Consider the following 10,627-nt stretch of genomic DNA (forward strand, 5'->3'; position numbering starts at 1 on the left):
AAGGGCAGAGGGGCTTATGCAGGCCCACGTGGCCAGGACACAGAACCATGGGGGCAGCCCCAGCCCCTCCCTGTCTGTTGCAGGCCCCTGCCCCACACTTGGTGCTCTGTCTCTGTTCCTGTGTCCCGTGCCTGTCCCCTCCCTCCGTGTGTGGCCGTGTCCCTCTGTCTCTTCCTCCTCCTCCGGCTCTGTCCCAGCAGGGCCATTCAGGGCAGGATGGTCTGCGGCCCCTTCTGCTTCACCCCCTCCGCTCTGTCCCCACTGCCAAGGACGCACCTTTGCTGGGTTTCTTGGTTCAGCTTTTGTACCGTGACATCTCTGAGGTCCACAGGTCACAGAGCACTGGCCAGCATGGGTCAGGGACCCCTCCTGCCCAGGCCATTGGACAAAGCAGAGGTGCTTCAGGGGCTTGGGGCCACCAGGCCAGGAACAGGTCCCCTCCTGCCTACCCCAGCTCCCCGGGAGACACAGCCCACAGCAGCGTCACGTAATTAAGACATAAAAGTCCACGATTTCCGCTGTGTGTGGGCAAACACCAGCCGGGTGCTAATGCAATCCTTTCTTTTAGTGGATTCTTGAATTTAAATGATATGTAATTAAACATAATTAGCCACGGACGCCATTCGGCTAGGTACGTGTGTAGAGTGGGGCTGGCCGGATTCTCGTTACAAAGCGTCATCTTCTATGGGGAGAACTCTTGTTCCCTCTAGGGGCTTGTTTCTTTTGCCTGGACAGTAAGCGTGGCCCCAGGGCACCTGGGGTAGGTGTCCAAGGAGGGAGGTCCTGGGGGCCGCTCACCCGGGGCTTGGATGGTGACTTATGGGCGGTGTTTGCTGGGAGAATTTTTGTCCCGCTTTGGGCAGCAAGGAGCCCAAACCTCTCACTGTTGCGAGAGAAAAGCTGGGAATCGGACGGGAGAAAAGCTGGGAATCGGACGGGAGAAAAGCTGGGAATCGGACGGGAGAAAAGCTGGGAATCAGATGGGAACGGGCTGCAGGACCAGAGAGGACGGCAGACCTGGGCCGCGGCCTCAGCCCCCGACTCCTCGTAAGTGTGGTCTGGGTGCACACATGGCGGTGGCGAGCAGTGCTTTGGAGCTCATGTCCTCAGACCCTAGTGGGAGCTGAGAGCAGCCCAGCAGCGCTGATCTGGGGCCATGCACACAGGCCAGGCAGAGGTGAGACCAGGCAGTAGCAGCGCCGCAGGTGCAGAGGGCAAGAGGGGGCAGAGCTGCAGCACAGGAGCAAGTCTGCTGGCCCTTCCCGCAGGCACCCTCCCTAGTGCCAGGTCTGCTGGGACTCCAGGCTGTTGGGATGCCCCCTAGGGTGCTGCTTGGAGCCTTCCTGACCCTCCCCCTCCAGTGCCTGTGCTGGGCTTCCTCTCCACTCACCCTGTCCTCCCTGTACCCCACGTAGCCTATGTCCGTCCGCCTGCCTATCTGCCCCCTCACCAGCCTGTGTGCCCAGGGGAAGGCTCAAGGCCGGTCACGCTCCACCTCCCTGACCAGCCCAGCCCTAGCCCATGGTGCATTTCCTGGACAGGACTGCTGAGTTTTCAGTTTTAGCCACAACAGCACCCACACCTGCACCAACCAACCTGTCCGTGCCACAAGTATCGGTTCCTGCCCTCCTCACGGGAGACTGTGGCACATGCTATTATGACCTCGGTCTAGAGGCAGGGACACCAAGGCACAGGGGCTTAAGGAAGTTGCCTGAGGCCACGTGGCTGGTAGGGGGTGGAGCCAGGTTTATCCTCATGGCCAAATGAGGAAACTGAGGCAGAAAGCTGTTTGGCAGGGGGCTAATTTACTGATGCAGCCAGCCATCTGGTTCTGTCTCTGTCTCGCTCGGAGGGCCCCTCCCGCCCACCTGCCCACCCAGCTGGCCGTGCCCTTGGCCAGGGCCAGCAGTCTCAGAGGTAGAGCTGCTGAGAGAAGCCTCTTCCCCTCATGACGTCTGTCCTCCAAGAGGGATCTAAGTAAGCAGGGGAGCATCAGCAGCCTCGAGGGGACCTTGGATCCCTGCCCACCCTTCATTCTGTACCAGGACAGGGTGTGTCTGCACAGCCTGGAGCCAGGCGTGGCTGGCAGCCCCGGGAAGACGGGGCCAGCCCTGCCGAGCCCAGAGCAGCCGCGTCTCCTGCAGCAGCGGGGCACTTGAGTGGAAGCACTCGCTTCCCAAGAGCAAGAACTTGCTCCCAGGAGGGCCTGTCCAGAGACCCGGGGGACGGTGGACAGCCCAGCCCAGGGGTCCGGCCTTTCCTGTAGGGGCCGAACTGTTACCGCTTCAGGCTCTGCCAGCTTCCATTTGGTCCCTGTTGCATATTATTCTCTTCTTTTTACACCCCTTTAAAAATATAAAAACAGGCCGCAGGTGGGATTTGGCCCTCTGGCCTGTACAATAGCATCTGTGAGCATCACATATGGCTTTTCTTTCTTTCTGAGACAGGGCCTCATCTGTCACCCAGGCTGGAGTGCAGCAGTGTGATCACGGCTCACCACAGCCTCCAGCTCCCAGGCTCAGGCGATCCTCCCACCTCAGCCTCCCAAGTAGCTGGAACTGCAGGCACCCGCCACTACGCCTGGCTGATTTTTGTATTTTCTTTTTTTTTTGTAGAGATGGGGTTTCACCATGTTGCCTAGGCTGCTCTCCACCTCCTGGGCTCAAGCAATCCTCCTGCCTTAGCCTCCCAAAGTGCTAGGATGACAGGTGTGAGCTACCACGTCTGGCCCATATGCGGCTTTTTAAATTTTTGAGGTATAACACCAGTAAAGTGCTCTAAAAGTGAAGAATAGGATGTTAGCCCCACCCAGGTAAGATCTAGAACATTGCCGGCACTCCTATTCACCTTTCCGTTGGGAAGCCGCCATCCCACCCTCTGTCTCTAGTCTGCCTTTGCCAGCTCTGGAGCTCTCTGTCAGTCAGTCCTGCTGTGTGTATTCCTCGAGCCTGGCCTCGGTTGCTCTTTAGGTCAGGGACTCACCCCCATTGCCGTGGCGGGAGCTCATCCCAGTTTGAGTCATTGTGGAGTATTCCAGTGTGCGATTCTGCCACTGTCTGTTTTCCCATCCTCCCCCGGCGGGCATTTGTCCAGTGTTTGACTTTTGCTATTGCAACTAAAGCTGTGTAGAACATTCTAGAATGTGCCTTTGGTGACTGTGAGGATGCACTTCTGCTGTGTACATACTTAGGAGTGGAACTGCAGGGTCGCAAGTGGATATCCACACGCAGTTTTCCAACGTGACCCATACCATAGAAGGCCTCGTGGCGGTGCCGAGTCCCTATTCCAGCACTGACAGGATCACACACGCTTCAATGCCCCTCTCCTAGATCGTGGACACCCTGTGTGCCATCACAGAATGACCCACACAAGACAAGGGGCCTCTAAAGCCCCGACACTGACCTGGGTTGTTCTTGCTGGGGTTGCTAATGGAGCGGGTGCAGGTGAGGGTGCGGGTGAGGGCGCTGACGGGCCGGGCGCCAGTGATGGAGCGGGTGCGGGTGAGGGCACTGATGGGGTGGGCATGGGTGAGGGCGCTGACGGGCCGGGCGCCAGTGATGGAGCGGGTGCGGGTGAGGGCACTGATGGGGTGGGCGTGGGTGAGGGCGCTGACGGGCCGGGCGCCAGTGATGGAGCGGGTGCGGGTGAGGGCACTGATGGGGTGGGCGTGGGTGAGGGCGCTGACGGGCCGGGCGCCGGTGATGGAGCGGGTGCGGGTGAGGGCACTGATGGGGTGGGCGTGGGTGAGGGCGCTGACGAGGCGGGGCGGGCGCGGGTGACGGCGCTGACGGGGTGGGCGCGGGTGAGGGCACTGACAGGGTGGGTGAGGGTGATGGAGCGGGCGCGGGTGAGGGCGCTGATGGGGCGGGCGCGGGTGACGGCGCTGACGGGGCGGGCGCGGGTGAGGGCGCTGACAGGGTGGGTGAGGGTGATGGAGCGGGCGCGGGTGAGGGCACTGATGGGGCGGACGCGGGTGAGGGCGCTGACAGGGCAGGTGTGGGTGATGGAGCGGGCGCGGGTGAGGGCACTGACGGGGCGGGCATGGGTGAGGGCGCTGACGGGGCGGGTGTGGGTGATGGAGCGGGCGCGGGTGAGGGCGCTGCACACTCGTCCCCTTGCCTGGTCCCCCAGGCTCGTACTTTGGTGTGTGCTCATTCAGGAGCAGCAGAGTGGCCACACTTGGGAGGGCCAGCCAAGTGATCCCCACTGGTACTGGCGTCTGTAGGTGCCCCTGCTTGGAGCGGGTGCTGTCAACCACCCTTTGCTGGAAGGGGCAGGAATGTCCAGCAGTGGTGGAAGCTCTCGAAAGAACATGGGCTGGGAGTAGAACTCAGATCCCAGCTCTGCTCTCCCTGCTGTGTGACCTTCAGCAAGTCTCTGAACCTTTCTGAGCTGTTTCCTCACCTGTTCAAAATGGGGGTGACCATTTCTTCCTTGGAGGATGGAAGGGAGAGGGATGTGAGGCTCCTGAGTGCTGTGCTTGGAGACTGTGCAGGAGGGGAAGCAGCCGTAGCCCCATACAAGCGGGTGGGCGAGAAAGTGGGGGCACTGGAGGGGCTTGGGGGACAGGGTTCTGTCCTTGGGACCTGGACAAGAGCCAAAAGGTACACCCTCCCAGTCACAGGGGAGCCCACACTGCCATCCCCTCCCAGAGACTGCCCCTGTGGCCCCCGTCCAGGTCTACAGCCTCAGCAGTCCCTGAGGGCCAGGAGGTAGCCTCCAGGCCACTGGGCTGAGAACCCTTAAAAGAAAAAGTGCCCCACCCATGACAGTCATTTTAGGGTAAAGAAAGCCCTTTGCAGAAACCAAACCCTTTGAAAGGGACAACACGGCTTTTAGATGTGAGAACCAACTTCAAGCACTTCCTCTTAGACCAGGGTGGCAGCTTCCAAAGTGGGGGTGCTGCTGCCGGGAGGCTGCGGTTTCCCTGCTTCTCGGGGAGCTTAGGCCAGGCCGTGGGGTGATCCGAGCAACACGTCCCTTGGCAGTGGTAGGTTTGCAGATGGGCTGGTCCCCACTTCCTGCCAAGCTCCAGCAGCGCCTCTGTGGGTGCAAGGCTGTGGGGAGGGGCCTTCTGGCTCACAGCCCTCCAGGCTGCCCACAGCCCCCTAGGATGAGGTGCCACTTCCTCAGATGACTGTCAAGACTCTGGGATGTGGGCCGGGCAAGGTGGCTCACTACTGTAATTCCAGCACTTTGGGAGGCTGAGGCGGGCAAATCACTTGAGGTCAGGAGTTGGAGACCAGCCTGGCCAACATGGCGAAACCCCATCTCTACTAAAAAAATGCAAAAGTTAGCCGGGCATGGTGGCAGGTGCCTGTAGTCTCAGCTACTCACGAGCTGAGGCAGGAGAATCGCTTGAACCCAGGAGACAGTGGTTGCAGTGAGCCAAGATCGCACCATTGTACTCCAGCCTGGGCAACAGAGTGACACTTGGTCCCCCAAAAAAAAAAAAAAAAAGACTCTGGGATGTCTGCGCCTGGGGCTCTCCTCTCCCACCCATGTGTCTACCCACAGCCCCTGCCTGCCTTCAGGACTCAGCCCACAGCCCCTTCCAGAAAGTCTACTGGCAGGGAGGGCCCGGAGGCCTCTGCACTGTCTCATGGCCTCATTCCTGTGTCCTCAGCATCCAGTGAGACCTCGGGAGATGCCTGGGGAATGGTTGAAGGCTTTGGGAGGTTCCTGCCCCCAGAATCCCAGCCAGAAAGCAGCTTATCCAGGAGCCCGGTGCCTCCTCTGTTGGGTGGGCGTGGCCTCAGAGGGCACCAACCAGAAGGCATGTGCTGTCACTGACACGGGGGCCCCCAGCGTTAGGGCAGGCAGGAGCTCCGGGTCTCTACCCCCAGCTGTCCCCACAGTGCACATGTACTAGGCTCCCCCCATGGGCCACTAGGCCAGGCCAGGCGTGTGGGGTGAGCCCCTGGGGAGCCCAGAGCAGGGTACGTTCATGTCCCCACCATCCAAGGTGAGATGCCTGTGCTGGAGGCTCAGAGGGAGCTGGGCTGGCTGTCACTGCACCACAAGGCTGAGCAGTGGGAGACAGGTTTGGGGAGGTGTCCAGGTTGAGGGCACAGTGTGCCTGAGTAGGGCACGGGGAGGAGGGGGATGGCCAGTGGCCACGGGCCAGGCTGCCTGGCGGGACCTGGAGGTTTCCTCAAGCTAAGGCCAGGCCCGTGCTAGATGCTGCGAGGGCGGGTGTGGCTGCAGAGTGGTCAACGTGGGGGCACCTACTAACCTCCGGCCATCCTCTCCAGGCCCAGTGACGAGCACCATCCGGAAGTGAAGGCTGATGGGTACGTGGACAACCTCGCAGAGGCGGTGGACCTGCTGCTGCAGCACACGGACAAGTGACAGCCTCCTGGGAGAGCCCTGCTTCCTCCACCCCTGCCTCTCCTCCACCCACCCCAGTGCCCAGACCACCCAAGGCCCTGACAGCCCTGCCCTCTGCCCTGCTGCACGGGCAGGCATTTGTTCCCTGCCTGGGTGGCCTGCTCCCCTGCCTGGGCCCTGACTTCAGCTCACTGTAGTGAAGTCCAGGAGGGTGGGACAGACCTGTCAGGCCTCTGGGAATCTCCCAAACCCCAGAACTCACTCACCCACCATGCGCACCTGGTCCTTTAAATGCGGGAAACTCCACCTAACCAGATTCAGAGGCACCGGCCCCGCTGCCTCCTCTTCAGACTCTTTGCATTTCAGTGAAGAGCCTGGAAGAAACCCAGGGGCCTCCTATGCACAGATCTTGCAGCCCAGAACCAAGTCAGCCTCCTGCGACTGCCTAGGCACACTGCCCACCACCCCACCCCCGAAACAATGCCAGCCCGCTGCTTTTCCTGTCCTCCCAGGCACCTTTGCAAAGACCAGGGGCAGCTCCTTGAGGGAACTGTGAAGGCTCCCGTGCCACACAGCAAGAACTGCAGCCTCTGCGCCCAAGGCACACAGGGTACTTTCTGGAGCCATTGCTGGACAGACTTAAAGGTGTCATGCCTGGTGTGTGCAGGAGGAAACTAACAGTTCAATAAACTCCGCCTTGACCAGCAGCCTTTGACTGGGGCTTTGACTGCTAGGAAGAACTGTATGGGGGAGGCCACCAGCAGGGTCTGGGCCACTGTCTCTGGTCCTGCCTTATGCTTGAGCCATTGAATATCAGAGGTACGAGGGACAAGGGCCCTGAAACACCTCACCTGCTCCAGCCCCTTCACTTAGCAGATGGGGAAACTGAGGCCCTGGGGGCCAGTGAGCTGCTGTTGGCCCCATCTGGAACAAGGCAGTCCAGGGCAAACTTTGGCACTGCCTTCCCTAACGGAGCAGCCTGTGGCCTGGTAGTAGTGAGCGTTGCTTTCCCGACCAACGACAGGGCGGCCTTCCCACAGGGACCCTGGGAGCAAATCACCCATAACTCAAGTTTCAAGTTTCAGAATCAGTCAGCTCAACAGATGACTTGATTGCTCCATTTCTCCCCAGATCAGTTCAGAAGCTACTGATAACCCTTGGGAGACTGCTTCTTTATTTTATTTATTTAAGATGGGGTTTTGCTCTCGTTGCCCAGGCTGGAGTGCAGTGATCTCAGCTCACCGCAACCTCTGCCTCCCAAGTTCAAGCGATTTTCCTGCCTCAGCCTCCTGAGTAGCTGGGACTACAGGCGCCCACCACCACGCCTGGCTAACTTTTTGTATTTTTACTAGAGACAGGGTTTCACCATGTTGGTCAGGCTGATCTCGAACTCCCGACCTCAGGCTATCCGCCCACCTCGGCCTCCCAAAGTGCTGGGATTACAGGCGTGAGCCACCGCGCCGGGCCTGGAGACCGCTTCTTATGAGAGAAGCCATGGGTCCCCGGAACAGGATTTCCATCATATGAAGGTGGACGATGAAAAAGTGTGGGACCCACGTGAGGGAGGGGCAAGTGCAGCCCCCGCAAGGCCGGCCACCATTAAATCGGGATTGGGGAAAACGGTGACAGTCTTTTCAGCAAGGTGAGAGGCCACCAGCCAGGCCAGTGTCACTGGATTTGAGGGAGGCCATTTGGCCCCTTCGTTGGAAAATACGCAGATGACTGGCCCCTTGACGGAGTCCCCTGATGGCAGCTCCTTAGGAGACAACACAGGACGTTCAGGCGGCGGCTACAATTCAGTGGCGGCCTGGAGGGGCTGTGCGTGATGCTGGGTTTGTCTGTGGGTCTTTAGTTTTTTCTCCTTTCTTTTGTGTTTAATGGGGAAGCTTCCAGCCAAGACAGCGACCCCTCTCGGGGAAGGAGTTCAAGCTGAGACCTCCTCTTTCCAGCTGCTGCCCAGGACTGGGGTGCCCAGAGGGATAGCCCCTGGAGGTGCAGACCCCTGCTTTGTTGGTGCCGGGAGCATGCCGCCCTCTGAGCCGTGGTGGGCTCAGTGAAGTGGGCGTTGTCATCCTTCCCACTGCACAGGACTAGAGTCGGGTGCAGCGAGCTACAGTGGCTTGCTGAGGGCAAACAGTTAGTGAGGGGTGGAGCTGCAACTTGCAGGAAGGTCCAGCCCCGCCTCCCAGGCCCTTTCCAGCCCCTTCCACTTCCCACTCCTGCCTGGAATCCTCCCGTGGGGGAGGCATGTGGTGGCCCCTGTGGCTGACTGTCCGGCTGAGCTGGGGAACCGGTGTCCTCGCTCTAGAGATGAGCTCTTCTGAGGGGTGAGGTCCAGCCACACCTGTGGTGGGGTGGTGTAATCCCTGAGCCTGTTACCCCATCTATAAAATAGGGGGATTCACTTCTTTAACAGGCACTTCCTGGCCCTGCGGGGCGCCCTGTCCCCTGGCTGGAGCTGATGAGTTGTGATGCTTGCCTGGGGATCGGTGCTGCCCAGAAGTGAGGAATGACGTCCTTCCCCCCGGGTCCTTCTGGCAGCCTGGCCATTTCCAGCATGCTGAGGGGGGCCCGGGCCCTGGCAGGGACGGTGTGGAGCCACCGGCCACATGTGGGGCTGGAGTTCGGGGCTGGCAATGGGCTAAGGCCCTGTGTTCAGCAGATGTCATGGAACTGCCATGAAAAAAAGACTCAACACCCAGGGCCACAGCTCCGGGGCGCTCCCAGGCGTCTTTCCCCCCAAGGCCCGGAGCGAGCAGCAGCCTGGGCCCAGCCACACCTCCCAGGCTCCGGAGCTGCTAGGTCAGGCAGCAGGAGTAGCAGGAGTAGCAGGGTAGGGGGCGGAGGGGAGGGCAGGGAGAGCAGGTCTCTCACCCATCCTTGCACCTTCCAGCTCTAGGGCCCACACAGTACCAAGCCCTGGGCTCAATGTACCACCTATGAAAACTCAATTCAAATTGGCTTAGTCCAACAAGAGATTTGGTAGCCTCACAAGACTTCAAAGTCCAGGCCTGGCTGGGTCTGGGGTCCCAATCGCTGTCACAGGAACCCCATTTCTTCCCATCGCAGCTACTTGGCAGGTGGCAGGATGCCCCCCAGCCACTGACTTCCCCCTGCCTGCTCAGCAACCCCAGGGCCTGCCGAAAAGGCCCAGGAGATTCAGACTGGCAAAGAGACCAGGGCAGACCAGGAACAGGGGCGCAGTCTCTGTCCCACCCAAACCCTAACCAGAGAGAAGACGACATGTTGTGTCGGACGGAGGACAGAGGTCAGCGAGTGTCCATGCCCTCATCGCTGACGAGGCTGGAACTGGGCCAAGTGAGGCAGAGGCCTTCACGTCAGATGTGAGCACCACTGGCCCAGGTGACTGCAGTTCTTCCCTCCTTCCGTTCAGCTTGAGCCCTCTGGAGGATCGGAAAGGCTGAGGCCTGACTTGGTGCCGCTGTCCTGGGTGGGCCTGTCCTGCTGGGCGGTTCCTGCCCTCTCAGGGAGGCTGGCTGGCAGCTGGCAGGTAGAAAGACTCCTATGTTCACCTCAGGGCAGAGGTGGGGACACAGGGCGGGATGGGCGAGGGTGGCGCACCTCTGGGGTGGGCGCTCTTGGGTCCGCCTTCCGTCCCAGAGTGCGTGTCAACAGTTCCATCTGCCCCTCTCAGAACTGTCCTGGTTTAGGTGGTAAACACACTGGGCAGCCTACATTCTACATGGCTTTTTTTTTTTTAACATTATAAAAGCAGTATGTGTTATTACGGGAAATTTAACAGAAAAGTATATAAAAAGAAACCAGAAGTCACTCGGGAGTCTGAGCACTGTGCTCTCTGGGGCCTTTCCTTCCGGCCTTCTTCCTTCCAGCCCTTTCCCTGCACACTGGACAGAGTGACTGTCCAGGGTGGCCGTGGGGTTAGCACTGATTCTCTCTCGTAAGCACACAGGGTTATGATCGCTGTGCAGATAAAGAGACTACACGCGTGTCTCATGTCAGAAGCACCTGCGCCTGGCCTGGAGTGAGGCCTGAGGCCAGGCCCCATGTGGGGGCAGAATGGAGCTGCTACCCAGCCAGGGACCTCATCTAGGGATTGGGGACGGCAAGGGGCTGGTAAGGGCCAGAGGTTCTTCCAGGGCCACTCTGTGCCCTACCCTCAGGTGGGAAACAATGGTGGGGGCACTGCGCTTGGTAGAAGCCCCCAGCTGGCCTCTGGCCTGCCAAGTCATCCGTCAGATATGGAGGCAGGGGTGAGGTGTGCTGGGGAAGTCAATGCGCCCAGCCTCGCATCAGTGAGTCCCTGGGCCTTGGGTAA

General features: G+C 60.0%; 3 protein-coding genes across 4 annotated transcripts in view; 2 read left to right on the top strand and 1 right to left on the bottom strand.

Moving 5' to 3' along the window:
* The window catches only part of LHPP (phospholysine phosphohistidine inorganic pyrophosphate phosphatase), a 661,086-nt gene extending 654,049 nt beyond the window's left edge, over positions 1–7,037 (top strand). For both annotated transcript variants that reach the window (XM_050803794.1, XM_050803795.1), the window contains one exon: positions 6,255–7,037. In XM_050803794.1, the coding sequence (XP_050659751.1) occupies positions 6,255–6,351 (97 nt within the window). In that variant the 3' untranslated portion in view covers positions 6,352–7,037. The remainder of the gene's footprint in view (positions 1–6,254) is intronic.
* ABRAXAS2 (abraxas 2, BRISC complex subunit) overlaps positions 1–10,627 on the top strand; it is a 943,775-nt gene that overhangs the window by 717,873 nt on the left and 215,275 nt on the right. The window lies entirely within an intron of this gene.
* Positions 1–10,627, bottom strand: part of FAM53B (family with sequence similarity 53 member B) — a 255,921-nt gene that overhangs the window by 119,866 nt on the left and 125,428 nt on the right. The gene's annotated exons all lie outside the window — the stretch shown is intronic.

This window comes from Macaca thibetana, chromosome 9 (genome assembly GCF_024542745.1).
Source record: "Macaca thibetana thibetana isolate TM-01 chromosome 9, ASM2454274v1, whole genome shotgun sequence".
NCBI lineage: Eukaryota > Metazoa > Chordata > Mammalia > Primates > Cercopithecidae > Macaca > Macaca thibetana.